A 24551-nucleotide genomic window follows, 5' to 3' on the forward strand; every position below is an offset into this window, starting at 1 on the left:
AAATCGGACGGTATGAATTCATGTCCTGTTTGCTTCCTTTGCCTTTGTAGAGAGGAACAACTTTGGCAGTCTTCAGAGAGTCAGGGAAAACTCCCAGCCTTAAAGATTCATTAATGAGGAATAGGACTTGATCCTTAATGACAAGGATAGATCTTTTTACAACTCTCCCGGGGATACCATCTAATCCATGACTATTTTTATTTGGCAATTTGTTAACAATATTGGTCAGTTCAGATTCAGTACAAGGAAGCAGGTACAACGAGTTGCTTGGCGATTGGGTTACAGAGTAGTTAGGGGAATTGCATGGGATCCGACTGAGACAGGAAAAAATCATTGAGATTGGATGACATGGTAGTATAATCAGAGATCAGTTCCCCTTTAGAGTCTTGTAATTGAAGGATGCAATGTTGATTGTGGTGAGCTTTGGATTCTTTGATGATTTTCCAAATTTCTTTTGATTTATTGTCAGCATTTACTATTCTTTGATTGTTGAAGGATTTTTTTGCTGTTTGAAGAATTTTACGGTATCTTTTCTTAAGCGCCAAGTACTCTAATCGATCTGACACTTCAGTTTTATGTTTGTAGTGAATGGCAGCCTCCTTCATCTCACTTGACAGACGTCTAATTTCATCAGTAATCCATGACTTTTTACGCTTGGAAAGTAAAGGATTTTTCACCTTCTTCAGGACAAAGGGAAAACAAATGTCGAAATAATGTTGAAAAGTAGAATAGAAATACTGAAAACTATCATCCAAGGACATCAAACTATACATTTCACACCAATCATATGAATATAATGTTTCTTGGAAAGTTGCTATATTCTGCTCGGTAATATATCTTTTGTAGAAGCTGAAGGAGTTGGGGGAAGATAAATGAGAGATAGAACGATTGGGAGGCTTGGGGATAAGAGTGTCAAAATCAACATGCACACAGAGGCCAAAGTGGTCAGACAGGCCAGTATTTATAGTTTCAAATTGTAGCTCAGAGGCTGGGATGTTTGTGATGAAATAATCAATGAGGGACTGACAATTTGCAGTAACTCTAGTAGGTTCTGAATTTACAACCTGTAGCCCAAAGGAGGAAAGCAAATCCATGAGGTCACTCTTCATAGTGGAATCTTTTAGAAAATCAACATTTAAATCACCGAATATTATTATACCATTCAGACTTCTGGCCAGTAAGGACACAAGAACATCATTTATAGTATTTAAAATAATGCTAAAATTTCCTCCAGGAGGCCGATAAATGGATAAAATTGCAAAAGTTTGGTTTCTCAATTTGAGTAAAGCACCAGAGCACTCACAAATTGATTCCACTGAACCGTCCAAGTTCAGACAGATCATATTTATCTTTGGATGACAATACAGTGCAACACCACCACATTTGTGCTGTTGTCTACAGAAAGAGGAGATTAGGTTTAGACCTTCGATGGCAAATGAAGATATTTCCTCCTGGCGTAACCAGTGTTCAGCTAGTGCCAAGACATCAATCCCTAGCTCACTCATCAGTAATTCAAGTTCAAGGTATTTATTCCTAATACACTGAATGTTGACGAAGAAAAACTTCACTGTTCCATTTATCTCCCTATTTATCATCCCAATATTTCATGTGCTGCAGCTCTTCAGCACACAAGCACCAGCCGCCACAGTTGAGCATCGTTCATGATTATTACTGGCAATAATGTCATAATAAGCTAGTTACAAGGCTATTTTTCATTGATTAAATTTATTAGCCTATACACATACAGTTTCTTAAGCTTCTGTATCTTTATGGGAATGTGAAAAAAAAAAAAAAACACAGAGAGAAAAATATATAAATCTTCTAACAAACATTCAATTTACGAACTTTCAGAGATTTGAACATTCGAAAAATTCAAGAGTACCCGAAATTTTAAATCTGGCACCTTAAGTCGAGGTGGCCGATGCACCACAGTGTGGTGGCGTAAAGGAACTTTGGGCACAGAGGCGGAACTAAGGGTCAATTAAATCCGTTGTGAATTCAGTAACTGTTGCCTGTTCTTCCTTCCCACATTTGATTCTGCTCCATCCGCATCGCATGTGCTGCTAGATCAGTTCGTCATAATTGTGAGTTCATGCAAAATTGTAATGCATTGCAGAATTCTTCAGGATAACCACACTTTTCGGTGCCTTGCATAGGTTTATCAACTTATGAACAAGCTCTCGGGATGCGTCTCATTTGTATGTCTAAGACTTACTATACATGTACATACATGATTTAATCGCATCCACCACACTCTGAAGTTATTCCACAGTGTGAGTGCAATTAACGGGAGATTGAAGAGACAAGGAATTTTGGCAAGGTATGTTTTTTTGCGATGATTCCTCAAAGAAACGCTCTAACGAAGCTTGTTATTACGAATCTATGGATTTCGGTCCCATGAACTTCGTAATTAGAGCAGGAGTTTGCTGCATCCTCACTCTTCCCCAAATGAGCACCTTTTTTCATTGCTCCCACATGGGACCATAGTACCATGTACTCATATATTTCAAGTTTTTGTTTGAACAAGTCAATGCATATCATTTGGCTATGCCCAGCTCCTCTACACCTTGCTCTCAGTGCTCCCCCCCTTACCCTTCCGCCACGCCAGTAGAGCCCACTGACAGTATCGGGGCTGGAATGGAAGTCACCCTCCACCAACTGCTGTAGCCTAACTCCCTCTCCTAACCCGCAAAGAAATTTGGAACCAAGTGCAAAAAGCAAGAAACATGAAAACAGCTGATTGATAGGCTTCAATAATTAATGACAGACAATTAATTGTATCTGGTGCATTTCACCACATATTTCTCTGAAGATAGGTAAAAATTTGGTTTCTTGTCTATGAACTTGTTCAATGGCTTGGTCCCTACTGGCTTCCAAGGCACAATAACATACATAAGGCTTACGATAATTACTTATATACATTTATAACACAACAATTTTTGTTTGTCAGGGTCAATGTTTTTACAAAATTCAAAGTCAATACGAACAATAAAAATATATAAAAGGAACTGTCTTGTTTGGTGTTTTTTCTTCCATGCAAACACTATTAACTTAATCTCAGCCAAAGAAAAATGACGATGGAAACACCATAAGTGCGATTTTAACTTTTCACTTTCACTAACTTCGATATTGAACTTTAAAAAAATTGTCATCACAACTGGGCTAATAAAGATGTAGCTTCGTTTTTGGCCTATAAAGAAGATGATAGTTATTAAAATAAGAATAAATATTTCATTTATGTTGTAAATTGTATTTCATAGTGGTCACGTGATTACCCACAATGCACTATGGTTGGCAGTTGGCCTAAGTCCATGTTGTGACGATTCTAATTACATATTTCCTTAATAAACATTATGTGAGCCTATATAGTGATTATACAAAGCCTTAAGTTACCCATCATTTAAATTACACAATTATTGAATAGCATCATCAACAATACTTATTTACTTTTACGATAATTCTCACCATACCTGTGCATCTTCAGCAGTCTTCTGAGGATATCCTTGAACTAGTTCTAAATAATGCTTTGCTTTGTCTTTATTATTCAACTTCAAATATGTTTTCCCAAGCATTAAGAGGTTCATGCTGAAACATAAATTTGAATGTAATTAAGAGAATGAAAATCATGAAATTAATGTAGGTACATATATGATTTCTCCCTGATGACTCATGCTATCATGCTTACATTTCAGCTATGATACTATCTACTTGCAAAATGCTTCCGTAACGGAAACATGAAATGGCTATAATGGTGAGTCCTCCGACCATTAAGCTATGATTTAACCATGTAAATAAGTAGTGAATCTACATGCATGGTGAAAACCTCCACCCCTCCTTCTGCATTGCATCATGATAGCCATTGCAAATGAGAAAGCTTCAAACCTTTCAACACAGTTCACACCTCAGTTTTACTTATAGATAGATAGGTAGCACCATAAGTGGATTTAGGGGGGGTTACGTGCCCTCCCTCCCCCAAGACATTTAAAAAATAAGCAAGATTTTTAATATGGTTATTATTACATTTGTTTCATTTTGTCTAAAAAGGAGTCTCAATAGGTCTCTGGACAAAATTTTTATATCCCTTCAAATACTAACTAAAAATCGTAAAATATACTAAAAATGTCATAAAGGCCACTTTAACGCACTTATTTCACATATTTTCTTAAGAATTTACAAAAGAAATGACCGAAACAGTTCCAAAAACACACCCACTTCAAAACGCAATTCCATTGGCCAGCCGGAAAGTGACGTCAGCTTATGCAATCGTGTGGGAAATCCAGTGGCGTTGCGCATTGTCACCAAATTTCTTGGTTCATTTAACGACTTTAACGTGAGGTTTTATTTCTTATATATCTTTCGGAGGTTTTATCGTAAAAAGCAAACGCCATGGAACCTGGTTTCACCAAGGCTGACACCGGAAACTTACCGAAAATTACAACGGCAGCTATGTTTATTTACATAAGCAACAGAAATTGCTAAATGCATGCTGAAAGCCGGGGAGTGAAGATGCATAGCTATGGAAATATAATATCACCGGCTCTTGTAAAATACATACTAAATGTGTTTATGAAATTTAACAATGATATTACATTTATTAGGGTCGGACGAGAAGATTACGCTGACGACGCCATTGGCAGTTCAAACCACAGTGTCTAAACATATGTTTAGACTGCCATTGGTTGCGTGTGAATTACGCACAATCAAAACGAATTTATCGTTCGAGCTCGTGTGTGCCCCGAGCACAACCTATTATGTGGAGGCACGAGTTTTTGAGGAGGACGGTGAGGTGGAAGTTAACAGCCTTTCTTGCAATGATTGCATAGCTAGTTCTGAGAGCAATTCAAGTATTATGTAAGTAAGGCTGGGCAAAATTGAAGTGCACAATACCTGTGACTTGGGAGTTTGAAATCTAAAACAGTATTTGAAATACTTTTTGAAAAAAAAAAAACATTTGTAAGCCGGCCGGTCGACGGCCGACAGGGGGCTTCGGTAATATTTTTACAACACAAGGCCTCAACAATTCAGTGCACCTTCCCTAGGTATTTCGCTGGAATCCTCATTCCATGGACAGGTGAAACTTATTTCAGTTCCAAAAAATGTCCTCAAAAAGCAAACCACGGCATCACCTTATTCATTAATCTCCAGAATGTTCCCTACATAGTGAGCAACTGACTTTTTGCTGCTGAATCTAGCCAGAATCCAATCTCCACATATCCATTCTCCTCTCTGATGTTAGTCACCGAATTTGTTAAGCTTTTTCGACTCATGCTATCTTGTTTCAGGCATTAATACCATGTCGTCTACATCCTCCTCGTCAGGAGATATTATATCCAATGCCCTATCATAATCAATCAACAAACTGAAGTAAGCTATCTTTATCAGATAAACCTTCAAAATAAGAGTTTATGAGAGGACTCCAATTAAAAGACCTAGTTTTTATAAACTTCGGTGTTTTGCAACATTTATTTAAGAAAGTTTAATGCAAGAACTGCCAGACAGAAACTAAAAGTTTAACGCAAGAACTGTTAGACAGAAGCTAAAAATTCAATCCATACTTCAACCTCGTAGCCTTGGGGTAAGTGCGACAGGGGGTCGCACTTACCCCAGGCAACGGGGTCGCACTTGCCCCAGGAGGTAGGAATGAATGGTTACGACGGGGAAAGTGCAACCCCCCCATCTAAACTAAATATAATGACCCGAGTTCCTAATTTAAAGTAAAGCAAGGAAAACCAATCCATGAAGAAGAGAACTACGGTGTAGCCTCTCCTCACAACCAACTAAGACTACGAGATGAACGGACGGGTATATTTCCTAAGCATGTGGAACGAGAAATTAAGGGATAAGTATTACAAAGTCGTTGGCTCTGGTTTCATAACAATGTGTGGAATATGTTGCACGACCGCCACCTGCTTCGAGAACGGAAATACGATTTACCTGAAGGGGGGGGTCGCACTTACCCCACCTCACCTTATGGAAACTAAGAGATCTTAAAAAATCTTACAAATAGTACACGAGAAAGGTATGTTTTAAAAATATATTTTTTATTTTTTAAAGTAAAACTTCTCAAATGTTGCTCTATATGGTTGCATTAGTCTCCTTGAGGAATACAAATTTTTCAAAAAGTGTCGGACAGAGATCCCCTCGAAGTGGATAAAGCCAGCAAGTGAAAAAACTTTCCACTGGTGAAGATGAGTAGGTATAGGATTGTGTCAAATCTGATAAACAATGCGTTAATATTAGAATTCATTTTTTTCATTCATTCACATTCGTCGGCACTTTCTCATCCGAACCAATCTTCGTTCTAAGTCTTGGGTGACCGTATGACAATATTTATTTGGAGCATTTCTAGTTGTATTTCTGCACTTAGGCACAATGCAGTACTTGAAGCTATACGCTGCGACATATCGAGGAATAACTACGACACGAAAAATACGGCGTAATAACCACAATATCTCCACTGTAAACTTCAATAATGTGCACGGTCAAGGTGGTTAAGAACAACACTATAGCATGAGCTGACGTCATTCAAGATGGCGGCGGTGCGAATTACGTTTTTCCTTGATGGCTTGTGAGGCGTATTTTAAATGCTCATAATAAAAAAATAGATGACTTTACAGCCATATTGTTATAACTTTAAGCTTAATAATTACACCTACTTTTCAGAAACGTCTTTACCTACATAGGTGTTCAGAGACCTATTATTTGAGCCCAAGTCAAGAGGAAAGATTTTTAGAACTTAGGTTTCTGCGGAGATCTCTGTCTGATCTCTGCATTTCTTCAGGGTTTTCTTCCGCATCAGCTTATTTATAGACAACAGTTTCGCTAGCTATTATTTTCGCTGGCTGGCTGGTCTTCTCACACACCCTTGACCTGAAGAAGCTGGCAGGATAGCCAGCAAAACTGTAGTCTACAAACAAGCTGATGCAGAAGAAACCCCTGAAGAAATGCAGAGATCAAGAAGAAAGATTATCCGTTCATTGGTCATTCGCTAGTCAAAACTCATAATCAAACATCGCCCAATTGGGGAATGGGCTCGAAAACTGTCTTTATTTGATATATACACATACAGTTTATTAATACTTTCATATTAAAGTAAAGAGAATATTTCATACAGTAATATTTTTCATCTGATATATGAGAAGACCATTACGCTTATTAGGCCCCCCTCCCCCAGAAAAAATTCTGGATCTGCCCTTGGGTAGTACCATGGATATAAGTTATGCATGCATGAGATCATTGGCTATCAGAATTTAATCATTAGCACTAACCTATAAAAACAAGGATCCGTTTCTTCTGCTTTAACAAAAAAGCTTAGGGCTTCTTCAAAAGACGAATTTGGGGGTGCTGCAAATATGGTGCTTGCAACTTTCCGTTCATACCACGCCATGTTTGCCACTTCAAAGCACCTGGTAGAAGAGATTTTTCAAACAAATGTCAGTATGAGAAAAAAATAAGATACATACTTCAATGATTCCGTAGATTTGGGGACATACCAGGTGCCCAATAAATGAAGCACAGTTGCATCCTTGGGATTAAGTTCAACAGCTCTCTAAAAGAAAAAAGTTAATTTCAAAAGATGAAAGAATAGGCTACAAGAAATGTTTCCATCACAACTTGACAACTGCACAGATGATGCCAACCAGCATGTGCTTCTTCATAACATACGCCTGAGTAATCTTTTCTTTGAGTCCTTGGTATTTCGACTTTGCATCTATCATAATAGACATCCATTTATGAACAGCAGAGTTCTTTTCATTTATACTTAGGGCCTCTGATACGTAATTATATGCTTCAAATATCATCTCCTTTTTCTGCTTTGGGTCTGAAATCTCCTGAGACAATTTATACAGTGCTCTTCCTAACCTCCATAAAACTTCATCATTTTTCTCCTCCTACAAAAAGATATATCAAATTAATCATTAGATACAAAGATTCAATTCTACATCTACATAATACCCCGCAAGCCGCCTAAATGGCGTGTGGCAGGGGGTGTTAGGACACCAGCCGTTTACAGCTAAAAAAAAAAATTAAGTGCTCAAACGAAGTTGGGACTAGCGTTTATTAAAGTCCTTTATGGTTCGGGGGAAAAACGAATTCGCATATCCATCCGTTCGGCAAAACATCTCTCTTAATTTATCACTTCTATCGGACCTGGAAATATAGTGTGGCTCTAATATTATGTTCTCTGTGTCGCTCTTAAAGATATCCATTCTCAATTGTTCAAGCAATCTAAGCCTAGCGCGCAGCCTCCGAGTCTCCAACGGCTCCCAGCCTAATTCGCTTAACATCTGGGTAACACTGTCTGTACGCCCGTAGCAGTTTTTGACGAAACGCGCAGCCTTCCTTTGAATTTTATTCAGTTCGCGGATTAAGTCTTTCTGCACCGGATCCCATATGCTCGCTGCATATTCAAGGTGCGGTCGGACGAGAGCGAAATAGCACCTTTCCTTTACTTTCTCATCCGAAAATCTTCCCACAATACGCTTGACGAATCCTAATTTCTTCAGGGCTGTGCCGCAAATATTCTTTATATGTGTTCCCCACGTGAGGTTCGAGGTTATCGTAACTCCCAGGTACTTCACTTCGTCTGTTGCCATTACATTAATGCCATCCACTGCATAAACATGGTTAGAGTTGGACGAATTCCGCAAGAAATGTACCGCCATGCATTTGCTCAGATTAAGTTTGAGTCCCCACTCTTGGCTCCACAAATGAACGTTGTTTAGGTCAGATGATAGAATTTCATAGTCAGAGTGATCACTAATTTCGCGATAGATGACAGCGTCGTCAGCAAATAAACGTATTTTACTGCTAATGCGGGAGCAGAGATCATTAATGTATACAATGAACAACAGGGGGCCGATTACGCTTCCTTGTGGAACACCTGATGTAACGTTTACAACATCGGAGCTAATTCCGTCAAGAACAACTTTTTGTTTACTATCTCTGAGAAAGTCGCGTATCCAGTTTAAAACTGTCTCGTTTAATCCGCATGACTGTAATTTGTATAAAAGTTTGTTGTGAGGTACAGTGTCGAAAGCTTTCTTAAAATCTAGAAATAGTGCGTCATCTTGTCTTTTCGATTCACCCGATTTTAAAACGTCGTGAAGAAAGAGCGCGAGCTGTGTTTCGCATGATCTACCTTTTCGGAATCCGTGCTGACAGTCATGGAGGAAGTTACGTCTGTCCAAGAAAGTCATGATATTGCTAACGACGATATGCTCAAGTATCTTGCCTATAATTGATGTTAATGAAATCGGACGGTAGTTGCCTGGGTCATGTCTGTTTCCCTTTTTGAATATGGGTGTAACGCTTGCAATTTTCCAGTCGGGCGGTAACTTCCCTTCGGAGAGTGACTTCTTGAATATGATCTCTAAATAAGGTGCGATCTGTGGAGCTAACTCCCTGAGGACACGCGCGGGTATTCCCTCCGGACCCGGAGATTTACTATTCTTAATCGATTGTAGTTGTTTAGTTATCCCATCACGTTGTATAGATATTTCTTCCATCGATTATGTCTAAATTGAACTGAGTATCGTCAGAAGTGTATACACTTTCGAAGTGGGAATTTAAAGTATTAGCTTTGTCAATATTTTCGGTGACAAGTTTACCATCTTAATCAAATAAAGAATCTACGGTTGAATGTTTTCCCTGAAGCTCTCTCGCGTACGACCAAAAGGATTTCGGATTTTCTTCGAGTAATTCACCGAGTACTTTTTTCTTAAACTTTCGCATTGCCGTTCGCATTGATTTCTTGGTCTTTGAGCGTTGTGCAGCGTAACTTTCTTTAGCTTCAAGTTCCTTCAATTTATTACGTGACGTGATGGATTTTCTGTACAAGTGGTAAAGTTTTCTCTGTTTCCTAAGTTCCCTTCTGACATCGTTATTGTACCAGTGAGGTTCTTTATTATCACATTTCAGTTTTTGCGGAATATGTTCGTTGATTCCTTGGCGCAGAATTTCTAGGAAGTGTTTCCATGTCGCATCTGTGCTTTGGTCCTTTGATGTAACTACGAATTTTTTGTAGTAGTCATTAAGCATCTCGCCAAATTTAGTGAAGTTGCATTTATCAAATAAGTAAATTTTGCGTTTAGGTTTTACGGCTGCCACTACATCAATTTTTAACGTTGCAAAGATTACTCTGTGATCGCTTATACCATCAATAATATCGAGTTGTTTTATCAATTTAGGATGGCTTACTGCTAAAAGGTCTAATATCTTATTTCCTCTCGTAGGTTTGTCAACTACTTGGGCTAGAGAGTGATTTGCAAGTATGTTGAGTAATACCTCGCTGATTTCTCTATTCCTTGAATTCGTTTTTACGGTGTAAGTATCCCAGTTTATGGATGGAAGATTAAAATCGCCCCCGATTACTATTACACTATTACTGTCTCTCTGAGTAAATGCAGATACATATTTGATTTTCTAGAAGGTACACAATAACGACTTCAGAGTTTGGCGGTCTATAAAAAGAGCAAACATGAATACTCCTTTTGTTTCGTTGTTTAATTTTACACCATACGCTTTCTATTTCGTTGTCAATTATTTCGTGGGCGGCGCTGTGCAAATGTGATTTAACTGCTATAAAAACTCCGCCACCTGTTCTATTGCGTCGATCGCATCTGTAAATTTTATATTCTGGAGGAAAAACTTCGCTGTCGCTTATATCTTCCGTAAGCCAGCTCTCTGTCCCCATGACCACGTCTGCATCCTGAAAAATATGCTCGATTCCGGCGCACTTGTTTTTTACGCTACGGCAATTAACTACAACTAGGTTAATGTCATATTTTGTAGTTAGAGTTTCGGCTGGTTTTTTTCCAAACTTTTGTGTACTCAGCGGGTAAATTTTATTGGCAGTACAAATAATATTTGACATGTTTTCATTCTCTGGAGCACGCGTTTTGGGAATAAATACGCTATTGTCCGGCGTTACCGCTCTTAAGCTTACTTCCTCGTATCTTTCACATTGCGGATTTCCTCGGAGGCTACGTTTAATTAAATCATTGATAATCCCACTAGATGACCTACCCTCTAGTCTAAAAAATACCTACAGTGCTCAAAAATCCTACGAGCCACCCGTTCCGACGCCTCTTTGGAATAATGCACCCCAGACGAATTGAGGGGAGCCCGGCACGATCTAATCACCGGCCGAAGATCCACGAACTCTGCTCCAATGCTCACACAGAGTTCCCACAGCCTCTTGTTGATCCAGGAAATCCTGTCCCAAACTCGAGGGCCGCAGTCCGTCCGTGGTACAATGCTGCAGATGGACAGTCGCATATTGACACCAGTGCCCCTCCGAACGCGTTCCACTTCCGAGCTTAGATCCCTGAAGGAATTTAAAATCTCATCAGCTCTGCCTTCAGAGGCATCATTAGTGCCAACATGGGCCACCACCCGCAGTCTAGAACAGCCCGTGTCCTTCACCGCTGATTTTACTGCCGCCATAGTTTGGGGTACAAGGCCTCCTGGTATGCACCACGAGGTGACCCGTTGGTCCGCTCCGTCTCTCCTTGCCCTCTTCTCCAACTGGGGGAAAATCCGCCGGACGTTGGAACTCCCTAACAATACGATCCCCTAAATTGAAACACAGCAGACTCCCAATTATCCGGCTGCGGTTTATCCGGGTTGCAGATTATACGTGCATGATTTTCACTCTCGCTCAATTTTTTCCGCGATCTTTATAAAAAAAATTGGATGCAAAATCATCAGAATAGGGAAATTGCATGTATTTCAGATATAATCAAGAGCCCCAAAATTATACAAAAATATATGTTTGCATACCACGGTGAAAGTTTTTTTTATTATTTTATGACATGGTTTGCGATATTTAATTAATCAAAGTTCATGAGAATTTTCAAATACAACTGAGAATCGAAAATGCCCGATGATTGGCTGGTAGAAAAATGACGTCATAATTCAGTACGAGGAGGCACGGCGGCACGGCCATAGTATAGGTTGCATACTTGAATACAAGCGACGGCGTGGTTATGATTCATTTATTGAAGTGCAGACGTATCGGAGTTGTTCATTGTGACTGCAGGGCTATTATTTGATCAATTTCTCCTTCATTGAAAGCGATAGATTGCGTAAAGATGTAGGAATATGGTTATTCTTAGGCTGATCCTAGCAAGCTTCCTGTTACTGATTCCATCATGATACCGCAAGGTATTTTAGTGAAACTGTAGACTTCGTCGGCGCCGAATGTCGATGCCGAGAAATGGAAAGGTAGCTGATGTGCATCTGAAATGTTTTTTAGTTCATAACAAAGTGAGACTTGCAAGTAATATTGGCGAAAGCGTATACTCATGTGAAATGTGTATTCCTTTGGCAGTCCGGTCGAGAGTATTATGGGGAACTTATTTTTCACCTCGAAGCAGTCAATGGTGCTTTCAACTTAAAAATACCTAGCCTGGAAGGCGACAGGAAGCTCTTCAAGACTGGAATCTGAGGAAGCCAGATTATTAATTGTTTCAATTTAGTAGCGATAATATGCACGAATTTCTAACACAATCCTGGAACCTACTCTCAAGATGAGCTCATCATCATTGCGATCGTTGTCACTTAAAAATCCCGAATCGGAAATCCTAGAGGGATAAGCTTCACCTGCACCCTCACTATCACTGGAATCCATGGTGAAAATATCATCCCAACCCAATTTCTATTTGGTTTTAACTGGGGAAAGAGCAACATATGAGAGAACTGCACATTCTCTGGGCAACTTTGGGTTTGACCAGTGGCGCCGACTCCATGGGGCCTGAGGGGGCCCGAGCCCCCCCAAAAATTTGTTACAGATATGAGGAAAAAATGTGTCAGACTTGTCAATTTTCCCCGGAGTGTCGGGATATCGAGATTTGAGTGATCGGGGTTCTAATGTTGATCATATGACTCTTCTAAAATGCTTATATAAAATTTTCCGGGGCAAGGTCCCCGGTTTGGGCCCCCCCAATATTTTTTGTAAGTCGGCACCCCTGGGTTTGACTTTCCCTCGAACACCCCATTTCCCCTGTGGTGCACTTCAGTCATACTTTATACGATGGCCTGACAACCTTTAAATGGATCCTTGCTTTATCCCTTTAGCCAAGATATAAATTTGCAAAGTACAGCGGCACATCATTTTGACGCCGACAGTAGAAGAAAACGCTGTCTTCTTGGCTGGCACTCGAATGCATGAGGATCGACGTTGCTCTATATTTTCATATTTCCTCCCTTGATTTTAAACATCATGGAATTTTCTATGTCCTTCCATAACTGAAATTGAACAAGTGCCAGAATAATTCGAGTCCATCGTACCCATCGAGAAACAATTGTATCTCGAAGTTTTTATTCTACGGTGACCCAATTATAGAAAAATCTAAGGTTCAAGTTATTCAGTCGATGAAATATGGAAATATTATTTATATTAGAGTTATCTTCGCACACATAGCACACGGGTTTATCATTCCGTTTATTATACTCTTATTTTCTGTAATGCTCATCCCGTCGGACGGCATGCGTCAAGGCTTTTCTTTTAATTTCCTCCGTGGGAATGCTGACGAAATTTTATTTGGGGTGTTATTGCACTGAGGAACATTGCACCACTTGTAGTTTTTTGTTATTTCAGCCATATTCTCTTCTAAACGCAACGTGGCTCTTCCAAACCTGCAGCTACGACGTTACTGGGCTTGGATCTTGGACTCATACTGAATTATGACGTCACAGCGTAAGATTAGTGGGGGCGGTATTTTTTAGCCCGCAAAACTCGGGAGACTTTTGGGAGTCTTTTTCTAGTGTATAAACTGAATTTTAAGTGGAAAAAAGTATATTGCGGCACTAAGTATTTACTGTAGTATGTCAGCACACTGTCTACAAAAAGTATGCAATTTCCCTATTACGGCATTAATGCCAGGATATACCAGGCTTATTATTTCTGCTAGAATCCCCTTCGTAAAATGGAAGCAATCGCGCACTAGCTGCATTCATGGGAGCACCGGTTTCCCGTTCTCCAAGCCTCGCAGTGCGCGACCTTGCTCCTTGATCACAGATACACGTCGCGCAGCAGTTGCAACCCAGGCAACTTGTGCGAGAGGAGACTACGTGACGTGGTGCCTGACAGTGTAGTTTATGATGTCGAACAGTAGTTTTGAAGCATTCTTGCAATCCACTTTTCTGTATCTGTGATCACACAGCCATGGACGTGTGGTTTTTGAAACAAGGTCATACATGGAGCATTAAAAATACGAGTGCAACCATGTTATCGCCGCTATAAAGATCGTGAACTGGCGAAGAAAGCTCTCAATGAGTCCGGGAAGCACTCTTAAATAACAGAATAACTGCATAAATAATAACATATTGTTTATTTTACGTAAATTATGAGCATTACAACACATGAAAGTGAAAGTTTGGATTTTCCGTGTTTTCCGATTATTCGTGTTTCCGTCTCTCCCCGTCGTTAATTAATTAGCCCATTGGGATCACTGGGAGTGTACTGTACTATAATCAGAGAAAAACAAGCGATTAACAGAGGATCACAGGCAGAGCTGTTCCGGGAAGAAATTGAGGAGACAGTTTTATAAAAGTACGCTAAAAATGCCTATTTTTTCTTTTACTCGAGACACCACTAACATTATGTTTTAAATTCATTTTTTACTGATTTATGGTGAAATTAAAGTCATTACTTACTGCCTAAAAATAACTCTTTTACTTGTTAGTACCTGTTTCTGATTATATCGCCTACTTAAGGCCCTAAAATGAAATATCTTCACACCAAAACCTGAATCTTAAGTGCCAAAATGATGTAGACGTATTTCCAGGCATGCCATTTTTCAAAAATTTTGCCTGTTGCCCGGGAGGATCGTCCCTCCAGAACCCTCTATTCCCCCAAAGCATATGTGTAGACACACCACTGTTTTTCAAAGAATATTTAATGAAAATAAATTTTCAATCACCTCTTAACATTAATTCCTTCCCAAAAAAATGTGACGTCAAGAGCTTCATATTAATATAACCACCATTTTAAAAATCAGTACCGAATATTCAGCTGATTTTTGCAAAACACTCCTGATGGTATTTTGAAGGATACAAAATTATACACCACTTTTCAACAAAATATGAGAAGTCAAGGGACAACTCCAGTCTGAGTTGGCGTGGAATGATCCATATCACATATGTGATTTTATATCTTAAATGTGGAGCCTCATTATGCATCAAGCAGCTGCTGCACTAATTCTCGCTAAACCACCCAAAACTCTAACTCCTTCAAGACAAACGGTTTCTAGGTATGCTGCCCAATGATAAATTCCCCATGCTTGGGAGTCGAGTCCTACCACATCATCAAACCTCAGGGCTCCTCAATCCCAATTTGTTCTATGCTGCAAATATCTACAACTGCTGGCCAATTCCTGCTCCTAACTTGCTTCACATAATCTATTTACCCTTGGCAGTTATACTGCTCGGTAATGTAATCTGCCAAAATTCACTCAATCACAGTGTCTATGGAAGATTGTTTTGTAGTTTGCCTGGGTTCTGTGATCTAGGTAGTTGATTTGTCAGGAATTGTGATGAAGGCAGTGAGGAAGGTGTATAAAGTGCATTCCTAATTAGTGTAATAGTCAAGTCACAGCTGGTACAGCAGCATTAGCATTCCAATTTCGATCAAAATTAGTCTCTATTATGTTCTATAATTCCCATCCTCAACTATTCACTGAAATGACGAGACCTTTTGAAGCAAGACAGTAATCATCAGCACCATCATAATTTCTGGTTATGCTTGACAGGGCTAAGAGGAAAATTAAGCAAAGCGGATATATGTATGTATTCCTAAATGATTGGTGAAGTCTCAAATGTTTCACACCGAGTGAGATTTTCCATTTCTCCAGGTAGGAAGGAGAGATGGATTTTTTTCAATCTCAACGACTGAAAACCTCACCCGGTATGAAACACGAAAGATCTTCACCAATATTGTTCAATGGGAAAAAATTAAACATTACTCCATTCCTCAAAGTTGTCACCCAGAAACCAACATTTTCATACATACCTTGAAAGGATGTAACACATGGAGAATTTCCTTGAATTTATTTTGATCATAAAGTACATCAGCTTCCTTCACTTTTTGAGCAGAAGGCTGTGATGAAGACAGAAATGACAAACTGTATAGAGTAGAGAAAGCTGTTACTTTCATAAAATGTGGATGATTTTTGGCAATCACTCTTATTTTTTGAACCTGAAATGAGAAATATGTGACTTTAGATTTATTTTTATCAAATTGGAAATTTTTAAGACTAGAAAGCATTTTTCAGCAATAAAAATAACAGAACATCACATACACGAGTCACTTTTTTGACCCCACAGAAATTAGAGTGTTAGATAATAATCACCTTATAAAATGATAATTACAGTAAAACTTTTACGATGAATCTCCATATAACCAAATGTTACAAAAATCTCCCCATAATGAAGTCCTTGCCCTGGTCCCAAGCTCTTCCTGCCAATCACCCTGTTGAAATATTCACCAATCTTCTTCTTTCTAAAGTATCGGACCCCACTTTTCTTAACTCTCTCCATCCTTCAACAAACCTTTCCACTGCCGAAAAGAGAGCACTGAGCAATCTGAGAAAAATTTCTGATATTGTCGTTACTTCCTCAGACAAAGGATCTACTATTGTTGTGCTTGACTCCACCGACTATCTAACTGAAGCCCAAAGACAATTCTCTGACACCTCTTCCTACACACCTACCTTGCATGATCTCTACCCTGCTTTTCACCGAAACATCCAATCCTTTTTAAAAAGGAAAGCACCAAAAGAGGGCCTTTCCAGTGGTGACATTTCCTTATTATGTATCTCCACCCCATCCGCGAACCCCTCACTTCTACATTCTACCAAAAATTCACAAGACCAACAATCCTGGCCGCCCAATCGTCTCCTCTTTCAATTCCCCCACAGAATCCCCTATCCCCACACACCTCTCCCCTCTTTTCCCTTGTCCAGCGCACTCCTTTCCTCCCCATTCTTACTCAGGTTGAGAATGAAGTCAGTAGCATTTCGAAAGCTTCCAAGTTAATTTCCCATGTGAGTGTTTCTTTTTTTGTGTTTCTATGTTTATTGATATTGACTTAACAATAGAAGTACAGGAGGGGTCATTTGACCCATTTTCAGAATTAAAATTTATTTTTCTCTTAGTAAAATCTTTTTTAAATTTTTGAAACTTTCTCACTCTATTCATTTTGGTCTATATTTTATTTAATTAGTGAAAATTCGACAATAATGCTTTGTTAAAAATTTTTATGACTCATTATACCTAGAAGTATGGCTGGGGGTCATTTGACCCACAACCAGGGTTCCCACTCTAACTACATTATAAAATTCACGGTTTTTTCCAGGTTTTCACGGCTGAAAAGTCATCAAATTCATGGTTTGTAGATGGGGCATTTTAGACAGAAATATTGATCACGCAACAATCATCGGACGCACGTTAATTACAAATGTAACAAGCACAACAGATGCCTTGAATGCAAACGCAGCAATGACAGTGCTATCTCTCATGACGTCACCTATCGTTAACAAAATTCAGATCCGGCTAAAAGGGTGTGAGTGGGAAAATGGAGAGAGCAGGGTGGCAGGGAAGTGAAGAAGTGCCTGATTTTTTGCCAGGATTAACGTCTTCCAATTGCAGGCTGAAGGTCAATGTGCTGTCATGGCACACACAGACCAATTATCATTGGACCAAATATCGTTTTTTTTCTTTCAACCATTCTATTGTTGTTCTACAATCAAGTTTGAGAGATTTTTAAGGTTTCATGGCGAAATTCACGGCTATTTCCACGTTTTTTCACGGTAGACGAAATTCACGGCTTATTCACGGTTTTAAGGTTTTCACTGTTGAGTGGGAACCCTGCACAACTTGTTTTCAAGCTATTTTCTGCTTTTTGTCTTGCCCGTGGGCTCTTTTGAGCTATGTATAACTTATAATCAGCAAGTGGCTAGTGTGGTAGATGATTTACTTCATTTTGAACCAGTAAGTACCCGGTTCAATGCCAGTTTCATCCCAGGGGCTCCTACCTGTACTCCAAAACCTAGGCATAGTGACTTGTTGTGCTCAATCTTTCGATATTTTACGGGCAGCAAAGGGAATTAAACATTCTCAATCCTTGATTTGTGTAAAATTCATGCAATTATGATATTTTAATTTTGTATTCATTTTTTGTTCAATGATTATTGTATTACCAACACCGGAAAATCATCACCTATCCAATGACAAAAAATACCTCAGGCCATGCTCTTACGTAGGGTCAGGCAAAATAGAACACTACCGAGGCGTCATTCTTCCCTGTGGATATTTAACTGGCTAAAGCACTCGACCGGAAATCGTGGGATCCGGGTTCGAATCCCGGTCAAGGCGAATGATTTTTTCTCTGTGGATCTTTCGCACGATTGTGCATTGCGGGTGACTCCCGTAAAAAGTTATCACCGCGGCTAGTCCCGGTATACTTTAAACTAGTCTAGAGCGAACACCCCTTGTGTTCTATGTCCGGGCCTGCTCTCCGGCTGTGGCGCTGTGCGCACGATTTGGACTGCTTGTGGCATCATATGCTCAGCAGTCCAGCAACACCTTGTCCGGTAGTGTCCGAAAATATCCACAGGGAAGAATGACGCCTCGGTAGCTTAACTGGCTAAAGCACTCGACCGGAAATCGGGGGATCCGGGTTCGAATCCCGGTCAAGGCGAATGATTTTTTCTCAGTGGATCTTTCGTACTAAATATGGTTTAATTCATGATTTTTTTACAATAATTGTTATTAACTTTTGACAATGGAAATAATATTAAAAAATGTTAAATAGTGTTTTTAATGAACTGATTCAACAATAAATACGATTAAACTGAATATTGGATGAAAATAAGGCATTTTATTCCAAAATACATTTTAGGGGTCAAATGACCCCTAGCAGTCCTTCTAGGTAGCATGGAACTCCCATCCTCTTAGTGTTAAAACTATTTATATTGCGTGAGTCTTTTACCTAACTCCGAGGAAGGTGGTAATGCCACCGAAAATTCAATTATTAATGTGAGTTTTTAATCTTTATCTTGTGTGTTCTGTGATACTGCCCATCCTAGGGTTTTTTATATATATATATAGCTTTTTTTTTCACAGAACTAAATTTTCGGTGGATGTATACCACCGAAAATTCAGTTCTGTGAGTGTTTTTTTAATCTTTTTGTGTCCTGTGCTTCTGCCCAACCTGGGATCTTTTTATGTTATATACCTCACTGAGGAACATTTCGAAGTATATGTATATGAATTGTATATGTATTGTGACATATAAAAGTATATATAAAAGTATATATGTATTGTGACATACCGTTCGTATATCCATTTCTCTTTATTGGCTGTTATCCCCATGAATGTTTACGCTAGTAATTGTCGGAGAGATACTCACTATATTTTTTGAACTACCGCCTTTGTATTTGTGTATTTCATTTGTTAGTGGTTATGATCGCATAAAGGTGGCGTTGGGGGTTTACTTCAAAAACCTATAAATACCGGTGTCGAGGTCTGCTATCTTACATCTGATTACTTCGACCCTGAGGAAGCAAGTTTTTGGAGAACGCTGTGTGTGACAACTGGAGAGGAAGGTCAGTGATTGATACCAACGGAACGACACGTGATTCAAGAGCATGCGATCGGACTACGAGACGTACGGAGGCGTACATAGACATCAGCCATTTGGAAACGAGTATCCTGAGTTGAGTGTCGGCATCTGTAACGACCCATCCGAGCGACGTCTACTAGTTGCCGAGCCGATGTGCATCAAAAAGAATTAAGTATTACGGCCACGTTCCCATTCCCTCCATCATCTCAATAGTAATTGTGGAGTGTTTGTCTTCTGTCACCATTTATCTCCATCAAAAGGTTAAGTGATTTTGATTTCAAAGTAATCGTGAAAATCGTCACCTGGTGTCGAGCAGGGCAGTGTGATTTCTAGTTGTCAATGCTCAAATCTACGAGCAAATAAGTTCTCACGAGTCGAAAGAAACTGAATTCTGTGATAGAAAATTTCTTCACGTCAAATTTCTTACGCGGAGTTCAAACTCCCTATTGTATCATTGATCTCCCGCCATTTGTCCAATTAAAGACAGTTACTTTAAACGATGAGGAGCTTGTAAATAGTGTTTATAAGGGTTAATATAGCTTTAATTGCTGTATTTTGTGAATAGGGTTATTACTCAGTGCTTTATTTTATTCATTTTTGTCTCATAAATCATAAGTCATATCATCCATCAGTAGTTTTTAGAAGGTAATTTTCGAATTGAGGAATATTTTTGTTACGTGTGTCAAAGGTTATTCAATTTATTTTAATTTTGTGAATAAATTGTCCATGCAATTTAAAATAATTCAGATTCGTCTCTCGACACGCCATCCCCATATTTCTACATTCAAATCCCGTTTGTATAACCATCACCGCGAATGCAAAAGGTTCATAAAGGTCCCTCCCTTTGAAGATATTTTCTCAGTAGTCTACTCACTGGTAGCTAGGTCACGGTTTTGTGTTGGAGTCCTTAGTTGCTCTGATTGTTCGGGGCGTGTCACCTTCCTTTCTCGTCTCTCTTTGTTCGGCATAATTTTTCGCGAGGTGGTCGCAAGGGAGCGGGGAGGAACGAGGGGGTTGAGCCCCAGCTGTAAGATCTGTTTGGCGAAGCAACCGAGACGGCGATACACAGGTAAGCCGCACTCAACGTGTACTGTCACAGTATGTATACATGAAAAAGATAAATTGATAATACCGACTGCAATATAAAACAATAAATATTTGATAGATGCAAAACACTTAACAAATCAAATACATCACTACACGCAAAGGAAAAATCATATTTAAACTCATGCACAAATCATTTAACGAGACCACTACCCAACTAAATGCTGGGAGGCAATGAGGACACATCTTCTAATAATCGCTGCACTGTCTTAGAAGATGTCGAATGTGTCGCAGAAACTATTTATTTCTGAGCGATTTCATTATTCTTGCGAGTGGACTGTGGAAGTCATAGGAGCCAAAGGTAAAGGCACCTGCTGAACAAATCACGTGACCAAGTCCTTGATGAAATGCAGAAGACCACTTGTGACAGGAGCATTGGACATTCCAGCTGCCCTTTTACCAACTTTGTCATGAACAGAAGACCTACGACGCCAGAAGACTTGCAGATCAGGGATGAGAAACTCAGCCTGCAGTCCAGCAAGAGGAATTTCCCTGTTGTGCAGTCCTTGTCAAACCCCCCCAATTATCAGGAACTTCCTCTGCACAGCTTCAAGTTTCTCAATGAGACCCAGATGGTAGGGAGACCAGACAGGGCTAGCATACTCCAGGAGCTGACAGACAGAATAATGGAAGAGTATTGAGTTTTCAAGACAAAGGATTCTTCACCACGAGTACACCTAATGATGTAACCCAGCATCCTGTACGCTCATCTGCATAGGACATCAACATGTTCATTGAAAGAGTAGTCAGAAGAGAATGTAACACCCAGATCCTTTATGGTGGACACTCTTACGAGGGGTTGGTTACCTAGAATATGCTGGGAGTGGTGCAGGTTGTGCAGACGACCAAAGATCCTGATGGAGCACTTTGAAGAGCTTAGTTTCATGACATTAGTAATGCACCAATCCAATACATTGTTGAGACTTGTCTGTAGTCATGCAAAGTCCTCATCACTGGAGACCATGGCGTAGATCTTCACATCATCACCAAAGAGTGGAGCATCCACCAGAGTAACAGACATCATTTCATTGATGAACAGGTATGGACCGAGTAGGGACGCCTGAGGTACACCGGAGGTTTACAGAAATTCCTCAGAGATCGTGCTAGGCAATTTCATTCACAAGTGCCGCCCAAGCAGATAGTTGCTGAACAAGGAAAGTAATGTGCCATTGATTCCATAGGCTTCAAGCTCGCTGATGAGGATGGAGTGGTCAACTTTGTAAAAAGCCTTAGTAAAGTCCATAAAGAAAACATCCAGCTGTTAACCTGATAGGAACAATATTGAGATTTGAGTCTTGGGAAAGAGATTTTAGAGTTTCAGGAAATATTCCTTTTATGACTGATAAAATGCTTATGTTATGTGTATTCTTCAATGGAGCAGCATTACTGTTGCATATGTGTTAGACCAAGGGTGCCGACTTACAAAAAATATTGGGGGGGCCCAAACCGGGGACCTTGCCCCGGTAAATTTTATAAGTAGTGAATTTTAAGTTTTTAAGCATTTTAGAAGGGTCACATGATCAACATTAGAACCCTGATCACTCAAATCTCGATATCTGGACACTCCGAGGAAAATCAACAAGCCTTACACATTTTTTCCCCACATCTGTAACGAATTTTTGGGGGGGCTCGGGCCCCCTCAGGCCCCATGGAGTCGGCGCCACTGTGTTAGACTAGAAATCTACTTCACACATCCTTATGATAACTCTAAATTTACAAGTTTTATTTCATTTTGATGAGTTACTTTTTATACTGTACCTACTCTTTTGTTGTTGACATTATTCGATATGGCATTTTTTTCTCATTTTATAATTTACATAACCCTATTTTGCCATATTATGGAGTCCTATTGTGTAAATGTACACTTCATAGGTTCCAAAGGATATCATGGGCATTATAAGGAAATAATGTTATTTTTATTATTTGGATCCTCTAGACTGGGTATATCAAGAATTCGAATCCAAAAGCCTGGGGACATTTTCGACAAAGAGAGGAAGAAGATATTGTGACGAGCGAGTTGCTTTGTTTGTCATTAAATGCAGAGAATTCTTGATGTAAGATTACGCCTTTTTAACCTCCGTCTTGAGCGATATGGCTATGTAGCCTCTATGAGACTCCATTCCTTCTTGAACTTGAAATTTACTTGTGATTAGAGCACACAGACCAGCAAATAAAAAGTGAAAACCAAAGGTCAAAAACCAATAGAAAATAACTTCATCCTTCTACCACCGAATAGGGACCGCTACCATGGACAACGAAACTTAATACAACCATCAACTAGCCTGCTGACATTACGTTGACCAACTGCTATCTTTCATCCTGGGAAAGATAATATTTAGAGGCCTAAAAATTGTTTTTATAGTATGAAATAATATCGTTTCAAGTTGAATAATTTTGAGGAATATACCAATTTTATTGGTAATTAAGTGGCGAAATATAGATCAATCATATCAACAATTGCGACAATTATTTATAAGTATTTCAGAAAAAGAGTTCCTTTAATGAGTATGCTGCTTTTAAACTCATACTTACGTTTTTAACGGCCATGTATAGAGGATAAAATTTTATGAACTGCCGAAAGGCACCATAATAATGCTTGCATTGCCAGGTCATTGCGACGGTGATCTTAATAGGTGAGCTATTGTCTCAAGTAGCAGAATGCTCCCTAGTCTCTAAGATAAAGATAGGTTGAACAAGTTTCACAATATATATTACGTCAGTAGTGATGCCTAAAGCCTTTGGCAAACATTGACCTTTCGACAAAACTAAATGCCTTATGATGCCTCACTCTCCAAAGAAGGATCAAGATCAGTAATAAGGCTTGCACACCATTGGAAAGCAATCAAATAATTACATACACGATATAGAATTGTTCAACCTCATGTCACTTAAACGTGCAACATCGAATTTCTCATAGCCGTACCAATAGCCCAATAGCACGATTATCACAAATTCGATTACACACACACAAACAATAATCACAATCACAATAATAAACTGGCGGGTTAAATACTTCACTTGTCTTTCCAGGTTTTCAGCGTAAATTGAAGATAACAACCAAGCTAAATCCTACAACATCAGCAAAAACTGTTATTTTACTGCGTAGTGAGCTTGAGGCTTTTATTTTTCTCGAAAATAAAAATACAACTTCGGTTGCTGTTTTGTCGAATTAGAACTCTCAAAATAAAACCTATGTGCTTGCGATGGGAGCATTTTGCCGTCGAAGTGATCTTCGATTAATATTACTAATTGTAAGCTAGAATAATAGCTTAGATATGAAACCAGCTTTCATGACAGGCATATTGAATCGAACGCGTAATGATCAGAAATGATACAGAATCTTACTGAAAAAACTTCCGCTAACGTCCATAGGAAGTTCGCGGCTTCCTTTCATACTTTGCCGAGGCCATTATCTGGCTGCGCTGATTGGCTGTTTGGCTGGAATTGACAGCTGAGTGTCGTTTTTAGTGTACGTAATGGTTCGCGGGTAAGGGGAACAAGGACAGTCTGGGGTCCATTATCTTGACCCACGTAAGGTCATCCCACGCCCTGGGAAATAGCGACAGTGAATATGTAAAGAAGGAATGGTTTGTATTATTGTTATTTAAGCGAATTTGTTAATGAAACGAGGTGGAATAGTTAAAGTAACGTTAATGATTTAATTTAACAATATGAAAATAATGTATTTTTGATATAATGGGTGAAAATAAGACTTTATCATATTAGTGTAGACAAAGCTTTATTGGGTTATTCATAAATACATAAAAGCGACAATGCTTTGAAAACAAGCGTACAAGTAGAGGTAAGCAATCAATATATA

General features: G+C 39.2%; 1 protein-coding gene across 3 annotated transcripts; it reads right to left on the minus strand.

Annotated features, from left to right (window-relative positions):
* Positions 1-1706: 1706 nt before the first annotated feature.
* Positions 1707-23698, minus strand: LOC124154913 (regulator of microtubule dynamics protein 1-like). 3 transcript variants are annotated; one of them, XM_046528693.1, is made up of 8 exons: positions 16375-16884; positions 16016-16201; positions 7641-7892; positions 7494-7549; positions 7269-7406; positions 3471-3585; positions 3280-3361; positions 1707-3190 (listed from the first exon to the last, which is right to left on the minus strand). In XM_046528693.1, the coding sequence occupies exons 1-7, from the start codon at positions 16540-16542 to the stop codon at positions 3326-3328; spliced, it is 951 nt and encodes a 316-aa protein (XP_046384649.1). In that variant the 5' UTR covers positions 16543-16884; the 3' UTR covers positions 1707-3190; positions 3280-3325. The 3 variants fall into 3 exon arrangements, with proteins under 3 accessions (XP_046384649.1, XP_046384653.1, XP_046384643.1); XM_046528697.1 differs by lacking the exons at positions 3280-3361; positions 16375-16884 and adding an exon at positions 23264-23698; XM_046528687.1 differs by lacking the exon at positions 3280-3361 and having other exon boundaries at positions 16375-16878.
* Positions 23699-24551: the final 853 nt, after the last annotated feature.

Source organism: Ischnura elegans, chromosome 1 (assembly GCF_921293095.1).
Source record: "Ischnura elegans chromosome 1, ioIscEleg1.1, whole genome shotgun sequence".
NCBI classification, from domain to species: Eukaryota; Metazoa; Arthropoda; class Insecta; order Odonata; family Coenagrionidae; genus Ischnura; species Ischnura elegans.